This window comes from Arvicola amphibius, chromosome 7 (genome assembly GCF_903992535.2).
Source record: "Arvicola amphibius chromosome 7, mArvAmp1.2, whole genome shotgun sequence".
NCBI classification, from domain to species: Eukaryota; Metazoa; Chordata; class Mammalia; order Rodentia; family Cricetidae; genus Arvicola; species Arvicola amphibius.
Window position 1 is genome coordinate 23,074,021 of NC_052053.1, and position 14,246 is coordinate 23,088,266.

The window sequence follows — 14,246 nt, forward strand, 5'->3', positions numbered from 1 at the left end:
CGTACACATGTGTGCATACAACACACACACACACTCTACAGCAACACACAAATGAGAATAATATTTCCCTGTGACAGTAACTTCACATTTTAAGACAGTAGATAGTTTACCATGAAGGGATACTGTTGGCCATGGGAGCAAAGGTGTACCCTAACAGTATTTTTGCTGTGTAAAAAGACTAAAACTATAATACAGATATTATTGAATTAGCTTCTATAATGATTAATTGAAGTTTAGCGATTTCTTTTGCAATTAGAGCAGAGAAAAAGGTGGTAAACATTTACAGGATGAGGGATTGAAAAGATGTTATACTTTTAGTTTTTTAAAGAATGACTCTTGGTTATTTTAGCCTTTTAAAAGGCAAAAGGTTGAAAATCACTTTGATGTTTCCTACAGTGGGTATTTAAGACAGACTTTTCTTTCATAATTTTGTATCCTAGTCACAGTATGATAAACAGATGTTGAATAATATGAGTATTCAAAAGCATATTTGGGGAGATTCAGAGGTATTTCTTGGAGTGAGCAGTATTTTTTTATTATAGTTAGGAATAGATATGATTGGATAAAGCAGAAGTCACAGAGCAGAGTATGTTTACTTGGAGGTTCTGAAGTGGAAGAAAGAGTGGGACACATACACAGCAAGTTGCTGTTGTGTTCAGATTTCCGGGAATGTAGGGTCCTAGTACAGGGAGATTCAGTTTCTGTTGTCATAGAACCCAGGCCCTGGCATAAAAACCACATGCACTGAGATGTTACAGCCGCGGTAGAGTGGCGGCAGGGAAGGGAAAGAGCTGTGTAAGATCCTTAAGAAGGCGTGTATCTGTAGGAAGAAAAATAAAACAGTAAAATATCACACCTTCAGGTTCTTAGATATCACTGTTTTATGGTACAAAAATCTTTATTGTGATCAGATATCTTGCTGATTTTTAATTGTTGCTACAGGAATAATAAGCACTCAGGTATTTTATGTTTTCTGCCCACAGAGAGACTCCAGATTTAACTCTTTTGGTTCTTCATGTTTAATTACGTATTTCTGAATGTTTTTTACAGCTAACTCATTAGTTCTCATTGAATTGTTTCAACCATCACTAATTTCAGCACTTTCCAATTTTTGTAATATGTTGTGTAGTCCGTCCCGTTCCCCCCCCCCCCACACACACACACCCGAGGGTTTCTCTGTAGCTTTGGAGCCTGTCCTGGAACTAGCTCTGTAGATCAGGCTGGCCTCGAACTTACAGAGATTCACCTGCCTCTGCCTCCCAAGTGATGGGATTAAAGGTATCCACCACCACTGCCCGGCTCATATTTTTTTTTTCCATTAAGCCATGACTACATACATATAGTTGGCAAGTACAATTGAATAGTACTTCTTTTTAAAAGTATTAATGAAATGGAGTTTGGAGATAGCTCTGTGAGTAAAGTGCTGTCAGCAAAGGACTCAAATTTTAGCTTCTGAACTCAAGTAGAAAAGGAAAAATCCCAAACCAACAACTTAGTATGCTTGTTTATATGTATAATCCCAGTCCTGGGAAATGGAGACAAGTGGGTCCTTGAGGCTTGTGGGCCAGCCAGTCTGTCTGTTCAGTGAGTGGTAGACCAGTGAGAGACACTGTCTCAAAGGAAAAGGTGGACAGTACCTGGGATTACCACCAAGGTGTCCTCCAGCATCCACCTGCTCACATACACACATACACGGACAAATGCACACATGGTGTGTATTTATTCATATGTAAATAAAAAATGACTATTAGTTTACCTCATTTGTTAGCAAAATGCAGGTAAGGAAATATAGCTATTGTATGTTGTCAAATACAGCTGAATTGAGAAGTTGGTTTATTTGATGAGAACCAGCAATGGTGATAACTGTATTTGTCCCTGTTTTAGCTCAGCTTCAAGGATATCTAGAATCTATAATAACTCAAAAGTACATTCAAATTTTTAAAAATTCATTAATTTTCTGTTCTGGCTTCAAAGAACAAAACCAGATTGATTGATGAGAATGTAAACACAAGGAAGATATACTTGATACAACTCATTTTAATATTTGAATTTTAATTAAAATATTGGCATTATTTAATTTAAAAACGTAAGATTTTTATCAGTCTATGGAGGGCTGTAGGTCTTGTTTTCTTTAGGACCAGACAAACAGTTAACATTTGATAGACAGCTAAGTGAAAAGCAAAGGTATTCTCATTTACAACTTACTTTTTTATTTACTTCAGACCTACTGTGTAAAACTAATGAAACTGTCATACATAGTCATAGTTGACCTAGAACAGAGATACCACATGACTCCTACTCTGCTTAAATACAGGTGTATTCACAGAGTCGCGCCCCTTTTCCCCTCAGAAGTACCAGGACATTCTAACCTAGGGCAGGCCCTTGCTTACTTTTAAATTGTATCTACATCCCCAGTCTTTGTTCATTTGTTTTTAAGTCAGTTTCACTAATTAGCCCAGGCTACACTTGACCTTCTTATGCAGCCCAGACTGGCCTAGAACCTTCTGAGTGCTGGGTTACAGTTGAGTACCACTCCATTCATAGACAAAGTAGGTCTCATTGTGTCTTCCTGGCTGACCTGGAACTCCCTCACAGACCATGCTGGCCTCTATTCGTGGAGATCTTCCTACCTCTGCCTCCTGAGTACTGGCATTAAAAGCCTGCCCTGCCATTAAAACTAAATTCTTTAAACAGACTAGAATACTGAGCTATTTTCTTAATATTTCAGACAAGAATAATATTCTGTTTTCATAGTAGGCAGCCAAAATGTCCTAATTATTTGTTGTAAGTACGGAAAGATTTTTCTTCTTGTTCTACAGCTGACTACAGATGTATTTGAGAATCCATCTAGAAATGCCATAGTAAATGTATTAATTGTGCTGTCTTTGGCAGTATTTGACTTCAGTGGCATAAGCTGCCTTTTGGGAATCAGGATGCTTTTCTCAACAAAATGTTAGACAGGGAACGGAGCTTTGACTGTGCACATGAAAACCACATCTCTTTGCATTGAGCATGATCATTTGAATGTTGAATAGAGTTGGGATTTGCTTCACTGGTTTCCAGGGGTAGAATCATAGGATGTTTTTATTTTTCTCAAGAATGAAAGAATGTGATGTTAACCTAGTGCACATGTTTTGACAAAAGGTCATTTTCATTTCCTTACTTCAGATGTGAGACTTAATCTGAAATTCAAACTACTAAAGGTAGTTTAATTTCACAATGCTTTTGTGTTATTAATGAAATTAGAAAATAAAATTTAATAGATAAATTATGTTGTAAGCATCATGAGTTCTGAAATCAGGTAAATCTCATCTGTTTTATCTAAACAACTTTAAGTGTGTTTTTTTCCCTCCCAGGACATTTTTTCAGACCAGCTGGGGATCAGCCGTTTAACCTGTCCACAGTGTCGAGTGCCTTCCCAATGGTCAGCCACCCAGTCTTTGGTCTACATTCAGCCAGCTCAGGGCATTCAGAATTTGGTGGTTTGGGGACACTTGGTACACCCACAGCCTTAGCCGCACATCCCCAACTAACATCTTTTCCAGGTAAACATCTGCTATCGTGTCAAAGGAAAGGAGCAAGGCCTGCAAATGCTCAGGCAGGCATTTGTTATTAAATTGAACAGCAAAGCATGGTGTGTTAGATTCATGGGCAAGAGTTGGTTCAGTTTTATTCTGTATAGCAAAATACATTCACTATGTGTGTTGTGATGCCACAGTTAATTCGGTGTTTAGGTGTTTGCCTACATAACAAACACAGAATATTTAAGGCAAGTGTTTCTGGTGTATTTTACCAAAGTATTGTATGCATAAAAATGTGAGTGTACAGTTCAAATGCTTTTCAGCTTTGGTTTTTTTTTGGGGGGGGGAAGGGCTGTGTGTGTGTGTTTGTGTGTGTGTGTGTGTGTGTACATGTTAATGTGTCTCTGTGTATATGCTGAGTGTACACGTGGGAATATATTTGTGGAATTCCAGAGGCTGAAGTCAGGTGTCCTCAGTCACTCTGCTCCTTCATTTTTGAGGCCGGGTTGTATCACTGCACTTGGAGCTCTCGGGTTTGCTGGGCTGGCAGACCAGCCAGCTCCAGGTTCTGTTTCCAGATGTGAGCTGGCAGACCAGCCAGCTCCAGGTTCCGTTTCCAGATGTGAGCTGGCAGATCAGCCAGCTCCAGGTTCTCTTTCCAGATGTGAGCTGGCAGACCAGCCAGCTCCAGGTTCTGTTTCCAGATGTGAGCTGGAAGACCAGCCAGCTCCAGGTTTCTGTTTCCAGATGTGTGCTTGGCTTTTTACACTTGCTACATAGGATTACTCTGTTCTTCATGCTCTTTTGGCAAGTGCTTTACCGACAATATTTAAATCAAGTATTTGACCTGGCTTGAAATGTGCGCTGTGACAGAGCACTTGTCTTCCATATATGAGACCCTGGGTAAGACACCCAGCACTGGGAAAAATTATCCTAGAACCTGAAGGTAGAGTCTCGCTTTTCTGACAACTATTTTACCTTTTTATTTTTCTCTACTTTGTTGGGAAGTTGAGGCAGAATCTTAAATATCTATACTTTTTCCTTTCTGAAAACTTTCCAAAGCATGTTTGGAATACATGCTTCCCCAGCAGTTAGGCAGTTGTCTTATGTGCCTGGTAAGGGCCAGTGTGACATGGAATTCTGTTGACTGTGGCCACACAGTAGCTGAATTCACGTAAATGTTATTGAAAGTCCAAACTTCACATTAATCACTACATAGCATGGTTTAGTTTTAGTAAGGAAGCTTGGTTTACTGGGACACTGTTTAAAACAGCAGAGCTTAGTACTAGCTGGAAATCTATCTGAATATAAATCTCCCCTTGGACAAATCCCTGTCCTCCTCATCCCTAGATTTTCAAACCTGTAAACTGAAAACCGTAACATTCCCTGCTTTCTAGGGCTGTTTGAAGATTCCAGTAGACAAGCATGACTAGTTTGCTGTCCAAACGACATGTGGAATTAGTCCAGAAGAGCTATTGCCATTTTTTTCTTCCACTTTATGGCAGACAAAGTATCTACTGGTTCTTTAAAAAACAGTCAAGTATCTTTCGAAACACAGAGAACAGAAAAGTTTTCAGGTGTCTTTCAAGTACTATTTGTTGACTCACATTATTCCTTAATTTGATTGTCTTGGAGAGGGGATGGTGGGAACTCTGTGAACACACAGTGCTGATCAAGTTTGGATGTTTGCTTTACTATGTTAACAGGGACTTTAGACATGTGTATATTTCTAAAACTTTTTTTTTAAAGTATGTTTTAGGCATGCATCACCACGTAGCCCTAGCTTGCCTGAAACTTCTCTGTGTAGATCAGGCTGCCCTCAAGCATGCTGAGATCTACCTACCTCTGCCTTTCTAACAGTATCCTGCCTGCTTCGTTCTGCTTTTAACATGGTTGTTTAGTACCAGACATCAATAGCTGTCTCCTGAAATAAAAATTTTCCGATTCAAAATCTAAATAGTTAATGGCAATGTAAGTAGTTACTGATTTATATCTTTCATTTTGTGGTAATTTATTTTAGATGGCCAATGAATATTAAAAAATAACTCATTTGTTTTGCTGGGCGGTCGTGGCACACTCCTTTAATCCCAGCACTTGGGAGGCAGAGGCAGGGGGATCTCAGTGAGTTCAAGGCCAGCCTGGTCAATAGCTAATTTCAGGACAGATTCCAAAGCTATAGAGAAACCCTGTCTCGACCCCCCCCCCCCCCAAAAAAAAAGCAGGAAAAACAAACAATCAAACAAAAACGTATTTGTACTTTAATAATGATGCTATCTTTAGTATATAAAACCAGCCCAAGACCATTGAGACAGTAAAAGGTGCTTGCTGCCAAACCTTAAGACCTGAGTTTAATATATGGGATCCACATGACACAAGGAGGGAACCTATTCCCTCTAGTTCCCCTCTGACCTCTACTGTCATTCATACACATACATGCGAATAAATATGCAAACACACACAAAAAATAAGTAAAAAATATTAAAGAACCTAAACAAGTAGTGTGATTCCTGACCCTTCAGAAGACACTCCCCCGTTTCACCGGCGTTGTTCTCTGCACGAGACTGCTTATGCCGGGACACACCGGGGTAGTCGGTGGCTTTCTAGAGACAGATATGTGTAGGGCAGAAGCTCTAACGATAAAATGTGCATGTGTGTGTATTTCTTTGCCAAGTGGGTAGAGATTACGGCTGACGCTAGAGAAACCGCTTTTGTTTAAATTACACTTTGGTGCAATAAGTTAAATATATAAGTGCTCTATAGTTCAGAAGGGTGAGTAGATGGCCACATTAGGAAACATGTTTCCCATCGACACAAAAAAAATCACAAGGAGAAGTTAGCAATGTTAAGTAAAGTATAATTTTTTAGGGTTTATTTACATGTACCATTTTTTATTTCAAACAGCAAGTGTAAATTTATGTAATGGATATTAATCAAAATTTCATTTTATACTAAAGTAGTGTTTTTGAAATTCATTTAAAAATATTTAAAATTCTTTGTGTTTACATTTTAATGCTATAATTCTATGAAGTTTTGGGATGATTTTTATATATGAGTGATTTTAAATTTTACCACATCACAGCCAGGCGCACATGTGACTATAATTATAGATCTTGAAAGGCAGGAAGAGCTAAACAGTAAATCCTGGTGCCAAAAAACAAATAACAAGAAACCTACAAAGAATTATACTGCAGGATCACGTCGCGATTCAGTGTATACTCAAAATACTAGCACCACACCTGGGAGTGACCGTTGTGGCCACTGCAGTGTCGCTTAGACGTCATCCTGTGCCTTCTACTTATGTTATTTTTGTTTTCTATCTTCCATTTGATAACTGAGTTAGCTAGTGACTACATTTGTATAGTTTCCTCAATTTGAAAGCTACATAAACTTTCCATTAGAAAGTAATTTCTTGTTAAATAATATGAAAAGATGGCCATTTTCTTTATTGTATCTAATCTTGTATGTTTGTCTCTGGGATGCATACATTTTTCCTATTATTTTTCTCTAATACCTACTGTATCCTTGATTGCTATTAACATTTTGAGGTATGTTTTAATGTTGTTTGATTATATCTATCACATTTAAAAACCTTCTGCTTTGACTACTTTATTGACTTCTTAGTTATTTACGAGTCTTTTTATAGCCAACTTTTAGACTTTGGTCTGAAGTTAAAGGAAACCATTATTGCTGTGAAATTGCTTTCTGTCTTTGTCAGCTAAGTGGAAACTAAGTTACAAACCTGCCAGTAGGTATGGGCCCTGCCAATAAGATCGCCCTCTCCCCAAACTATACCCGTCCTTTTATCCATCTAAATGTGGTTTAGACAGTGGTTGAGTACCTGATTGATTAACTGGAACTTATCTGGTTCAGCGTACCAGGATTCAGGGTACTATTTGCTAGCTACTCCATTTTCCAGTTTCAGCAATGGCCTGTGCAGTGTTTTACTATGCTGTTCATGTCACTCACACACACACACACACACACACACACACACACACACACGTTCATTTCAATCAAAGAAATAATGCCATTGTTTAGGAGACTGTGAAGTTTAGTGGCTTATCCAGTTGGAGATTGTTTCTAGGATATGACGGGGGCCATCGAAGACAGTTCTTAGGATAATTTCCAGAGCTTTTTTTAAATCTTTACTCTTCCTTGAATAAAACATATTTCATAAAAATTGGTTTTCCCAAGAGGTTTAATGAAGAACTACTGTTTGAATATCTGAATCGCATTCCATGATTTTCTCAAATTTAGTTGTTTGATATGAATTTTAAAAATGACTGTCATCTATAATTTATGAGCAGTATAAAGGAAAACTCATTTCCTTATCAATTTTAAAGGTAGAAGTTTTATAAGCCTTTGTTTGTTTGTTTTTGAGAAAATGTTTCTTTGTGTAGCCTTGGCTGTCCTGGAACTCACTTTGTAGACCAGGCTGGCCTCAAACTCAGAGATCCGCCTGCCTCTGCCTCCTGAGTGCTGGGTTAAAGATATGCACCACCACTACTTTGCTTATGTATAACATTTTTTAATGAAAAATTGTTTTGCAAATTTTGTTTGAGAACTGATTATTTCTTATTATAAAACCAAAAACGCTAATAAGTTTCCTTTGTGGGGGGGGTGGCTACAGAATTACTTAATCCATGAATGCATTTGAGATTCTTATCTGACCCACCAGATTTGTCCAAGCCAGATTTATATTGCCTATAATCGGTGAGGCTGCAGGCATGAGCTTCAAATTTAAAGTCTTGAAATAGATTAATATTGACTTCATTCTTTTTCTTTTTGGCTTAGTATGTAAATAGTATAGATTATCAAGCCAAATTGTTCTTTTTAAATTGTAAATTTTAGCAGTTTTTAAATTATGAACAATGTATTCTTTTTTTTTTAGCTTGAATCTAGAAAACTGCTAATGGAAGATTCTTGAATAATAATTCTTGAATAAGAGAGGATTATATAAGTTCAAATTACCTATTTACAGTGAAAAAATGATCAAAACTATGTGCCTTGAGTAATTCTATCCCAGGAACGTTGTTTCTCAATAAAATGTAGAAAATGGTCATGCATGGTTTTGAAAGTTAATTCAGTTTCCTTTTGTTTTGAGGTGCAGAATGGTGGCGAGCCGCAGACACCCACACGCGCGCAGGAGCGCCCTTCTTTCCACCGCTACTGGGAATTCCACCACTGTTTGCTCCTCCAGCCCAGAATCACGACTCTTCATTCCATTCGAGGACTTCTGGAAAGAGTAATCGAAATGGTCCTGAGAAAGGTACTCATTTCAGCACGAGTGAGGGACCAGAAACCTCTGCCTCATGCCTCTTTGCTGTGGAGTTTGCTTCTAAAAACATTTTACAGCCTTGTGCTAGAGGCGCCTATATATCATCGTGCCTTAGAATTAGGTTTTCAGAGGACTCATCTCCCAAGTTTCAGCCAAGGTTAAATAGTTGTGCTAGGAAGTATTGCTTACACACTGATGTGATTTAGCCAGGATCTAAACCCAACTCTACTCCTTCCCTCTGTATGTTTTTATCTCCTTACACTGCACTCATAGAATGCTGCTTCTTCTTAACTCAGATATAGTTTCTAAGTGTTATTATGATAGTATTTAGAAGTTACAATGTTTTAAGTAGCCCACTGCTTCTCTTTCTTAAATGTGCATTGGTGTTTTACCTGCATGTGTGTCTGTATGAGAGTGTTTAGTATTCAGGAACTGGAGTTACAGTTGTGAGCTGCTCTGTGCGTGCTTGGGATTTAACCCAGCTCCTCTGGAAGTGCTGCCTGTGTTTTTAAACGTGGAGACATCTCTCTAGCCCTGCCCATTGCTCTTTTAATTTGAGTGTTTCTGAAAGAACAATACTTATATGTAACTTATTTTCTAAAGATAATTGTTTGATAGTCACATAGTTTAATGCTAGTAAATAATTCATTTGAATTTAATATGCTTATAATGTTGTATGATAGTCACCCACTATGATACTCTAAAATTTTTACTCTTCAATAATACTATGCTCTTTAAGTAATCACTCCTCTCTGACCCATCACATCTGTTGTTTTACGTTATCTCTATAGTATGTATTATGAATCTTTTATGGAGAGTCATGTGTCTTTTAGTACCTTTCTTTTTTATGTGCTGTGTTTGTGGTCTTCATCTACATTACACATGCACAAGCTCTTTATTCCTTGTTCTGGCCAAATAATGTTTTATTATATAAATATGTTTCTTTCCAAGGTATAAATGGGTCAGTTAATGGCAACAGTGCATCATCCTCTGTCCTTGGTGTCAGTACGTCTGTACTATGCACTTCTGCTTCAAGTTCCATGGGACAGAATCAAAGCACAAGCTCAGGTGGAGGAAACCTTAAATGTCATCAGGAACAAAGCAAAAGTCAGCCTTTGGATGCCAGAGCTGACAAAATCAAAGATAAGGTAAGCTGTTTAAGAATAAGTCCATCATGAATCAATACATAAAGGAAATATTTTAAATGTCACGTTACCAAAATGTGTGGATTAATTTCTTATTTCCAACTCCTTTTTTGCAGATCTTTATTTTTATAGCATAATGCTGATATTAGATTAGATATCTTGGACAGTTAAAACTCACAGTACCTGTACAAATAATATACTTGGTAGTGATAATTATGAGTTGAGCTTTTGTTTCTTTTAGTTCTTCAGTGGTGGGAATTGAACCCAGGGAATTCCACAAACTAAGCCTACACTGTACCACTGAACTAGGCTCACAGCTCCACGACAACCTGATGGAAACATTTGAGATGCTAGCTCTTTCTAATTGCTTTACATTTCGATTTCAAATTTCCCTTTGCCCTGTGTTTGGTGGTTGTTAGTACAAATTGGAAAATAACATCAAAATAATTGCCTAGTAAGTGGCTGAGTCAGAATTTGAAACCAAAAGTGTTAACTCCAGAGTCTATTTTATGGGAGCAAAAGTGAGAAATTTATTATTATGGGGAATTTAGATAATCACAATAGTCCAGTTACTCCTGTGCACCCATTATGCAATCAAACAGTTGACCACATCGAGCCAGTTCCATCTCTATGTGTAAGTTATCAATTTATTGTCTCTGAAGACTAAATACATTCTTTGTTTTTTTGTCTTTTGGCGTGAGATAGGCTTTCATAAGATAGGATCCTAGGCTAGGCGTGGTGGCCCACACCTTGAATCCTAGCCAAGGTGGACTGAGTTCCAGGGCAGCCTGATCTCCATAGAAAATTTTCAGGCTGTTAGAAGAGAGACCCTGTCAAAAATAGAGCTATAAAACCCAAGAGACTGCAGACAGTGTTCTATAAGAATAGGAATTTAGTATTTCTTTCTCTTTATCTGTTTCTGTCATTGAATTCTGTGTATGTAGGTGTTTTTCCCTCCATTTATGTTTATGCACCACATGTATGCTGTGCCCATGGAGGCCAGAAGAGGGAGTAGGATCCTCCAGGGCTGGAGTTACAGACAGTTGTGAGTTGCCTTGTAGGTAATGGGAATTAGGTTCAGTTCCTCAGGTTCAAGTCCTCTGCTCTTGATTACGGAGCCAAATTTAGTGTTTCCTCGGGTTCAAGTCCCCCCTGCTCTTGACTATGGGACCAAATTTAGTGTTTGTTTTAGTCTATGCAGTCAGTGTGATACTTCCCTGTCAGCTGATGTCTGCTTGGCTGCTACTAGTCCAGATATAAGCAGTGGTAATACAGGACTCCAATGCTGCGCGTTCTCTAGTCAGCTGCATTGGCATCACAGCGGTTTTATTGTTTTTCTTCAGCTCGACAGCCAGTAACTGCTGCTCTGCAGTCCCTGCCCACATCTCAGGCAGTGTCCTCCAGGACCTTCACATTTTGCCTTGTCTACCTCTTGCCCCACTACCAAATGTAATTTTTCACTAAATCTTTATCATCCTATTTATCAATAAAGACACGGCAGTCAGAGGCTGGAAGATGGAAACCTTCTAGCTCATAGAAGTTTAAAAGCAACTAACTCACCTTTTCTCATTGCCAGAGTCTCAGAAAGAGAGTCTCTCTCTTTGGGTCCAAACCAAAAAGGACCACCATACTCAAAGTCCCTCTCTCCTGCTTCCTGTCCATCTCTCTGTTTTCTGGACTCCTTCTGATTCCCCATGAACTTTCTATCAACTAGTTGCTGGCTCTACCTCCTGACCATGGTTGTACAAGTGCAAACTCGGGGTTCACAGTGTGATCATATATCTTAGCAAGTTTTGCTGAAAAATTAATGGGTACCTTGCTAGATAATTTTCCTGGTACCCCAACTGGCAGTGTTCCCCGTGTGCTAGGGCCTTGGACTGTATGGTACCTTATTCCACAGTTCTCTGCCATACAGTAGGCAAGAGTCACTTCTCTTCCATAAAATCTCTAGCTTAGCCTTAGGTGAATGGAGACATGAGAAAGAAGCCCTCTTCCTTAATCCTCCAGAAAGAATGGCTATATCTGTGATTTCTTTATTATTTAGAGAGGGCTGTTCATTATTTTCAGCAGGTATCTTCTACTAGCTAATAGTTCTTAAAGTGTGCTTTCGTTTTGAGACAAGGTCCACCTTTTAGGCCAGGCTGGCCTGAAACATAAGCTCCTCCTGCCTCATTGCCTTCAGGTTGAAGTTGCTGGTGCATATCAGCAATCCTAGCTACTTGATGATTCTCTGTTACCCTTTCTTGTTCAGATTGCTAATATAGGCTCTGCCTTCTGACTAGATCTTTTAAGAACTGGTTCTAGATGTAGGGGTATGCACTATATGGCAAATTCACTACAGATTTTAATCTTTTCAAGCTTTTGGCTTCTCTTTTTCATGTGATACAATAGAAACCCTGACATCCCAACTTCATAAAATGTGACCATCATTAAGTCCAGGTTTCCTTTATCCAAGACACCTTCAGATCATTTTATCTTTTTTTTTCTTGATCTCTGTTTTTCGCAGCAGAAAATAGATACCCAAAATATAGTATACCCATAGAAGAGACAGGTGGGGGGAGGTTACCTGGTGACTCTAAGACGCTTATTGAATGTCTCAACAGTCCAGTACAAGCCCCGCACATTTTCTTTCTGCTTCAAACACCACTGAGCATGAGTGACGAAAGATCCTCAGTTCTTTCCTCCCAGCGATCAGTGTTGGGTCTGCTTTCCCCCTTCTGTTCTCCAGCTGCTCCCTGGTCTCCCTTAGGATGTGTTTCCAAGGGAGTCCCATCAGAGTAAGCTTCTGCTAGCTGATCTGTGTGTGACACACCACCTGTTCTTTATGAAGCTACCCTCATGCATTGTGTCATTGAATATGTGTCTGTATTGTATTTCTAAAAGCCATGTGTCTGTTCTTTCAAACTTTGTCATCCTACCTCATGGGAATAGTGATAAATATCTAGTGAAATGTACAACTAAAAGTGTTGTACAGGTTCAAAGCAGTGCACATAAAGGCGTGAACGTCAAACAGCCCTCACGTGTTTTTAGTGAGGAATCTCCACTGATATTCTCAAGCAGAATTAGCACTCCTCACTACATCCTCTCCCCAGGAGCACTTACCTATAGACATTCCTCTTCCATGACCTCTACGGACAGATACAGTACCACATTTGTGCACGCCAACAGCTCAATAAAAGTAATAGTCTACAGACACTGGCTCTTAAGCAAAATTTTAATCTTAAATTAGAATTTAATCATAATGTAAAATTTATAATTTCATATCATCTTAAACATTTTGAGTCATACATATGCCAACATGTGTTATAGTTACAGATTGCTTAAATAAAATGAACATAAATCCTGTATTTTTACTCTTTATTTTTCAAGGCTAAAAGCTTTGTAAAAATTGCCTCATTAGTGCTTTCCTGTATAGTTTGAAATAAATTTTTCCAGAGAATTTATATGTCCTTGCTCAGAGGTGGAGTAGTGGTCTCAGGCCTCCTTATCAGAGTCACTGATAAGTACATTTCCTCACATATCGCCCAGATAATATATACTCTAGTTCAGACTAGAGTATATAGACACGTAGCCTGTTTGGAAAATAAAACTACTGAAGGTTGAAAGTATTCTGCTTTTGCAATTTTATATACATATTATATGTAGCCAATGCCATCTTTAAAAATAGATTATTTATTTGCTTATTATTTATTTATGGCTTGAAGAAAATTTTAAGGAAAATAAAATGAGAGTTTCCCTGGACAAAGTATGCATTGAACCCTAAAGTTTAAAGTATTAATAGAGAATTATAATATGATCCAGTCATTCCATTTGTCAGTATGTACCCCAAAGATTTGAATGTGGACTCTCAAATATATGAACTCTGGTTTACTTCTTCATTCTAGCTAGAGAAGTAGTACAATTCTTCTAAGATAGATTCATGTGCATGCACATGTTTGCTAGTTCCCATTTCACAGCACACATGTGGATGTCAGACTTGGGGAGTCATTTCCCGCTTTCCTCAATGTGTGTTGTCGGGCTCAGGTCAGCCCCAGGAGTTGGTGTTTAATGTGTTTAGTATTTCTGTGTCTCAAGATAAAAATGATCTGAAGATGTATTCTGATAATTATGTGTCGCTCTGAATTGTGTAATAGTACTGAGCTGTGTACTTAGAAATGCTTAACTAGAGAGGAATGTAAGACCCTTTGCCATGGTTCACTTTCTTTCCAAATTTGTCAATTTCATCATTATTAAAAGGTACTATAATTTCTGCTGATTCTATTCCTGCTAATTGACAAAGTCTCATTTTTTCTTTTTGAATTA

General features: G+C 38.3%; 1 protein-coding gene across 15 annotated transcripts in view; it reads left to right on the forward strand.

Moving 5' to 3' along the window:
• The window catches only part of Baz2b (bromodomain adjacent to zinc finger domain 2B), a 285,451-nt gene that overhangs the window by 201,010 nt on the left and 70,195 nt on the right, over nucleotides 1-14,246 (forward strand). For 11 of the 15 annotated variants that reach the window (XM_038336361.1, XM_038336370.1, XM_038336366.2 and 8 more), the window contains 3 exons: nucleotides 3,357-3,545; nucleotides 8,626-8,790; nucleotides 9,751-9,947. In XM_038336361.1, the coding sequence (XP_038192289.1) occupies nucleotides 3,357-3,545; nucleotides 8,626-8,790; nucleotides 9,751-9,947 (551 nt within the window). The remainder of the gene's footprint in view (nucleotides 1-3,356; nucleotides 3,546-8,625; nucleotides 8,791-9,750; nucleotides 9,948-14,246) is intronic. The other 4 variants (XM_038336368.1, XM_038336372.2, XM_038336374.2 and 1 more) reach the window with 2 other exon arrangements.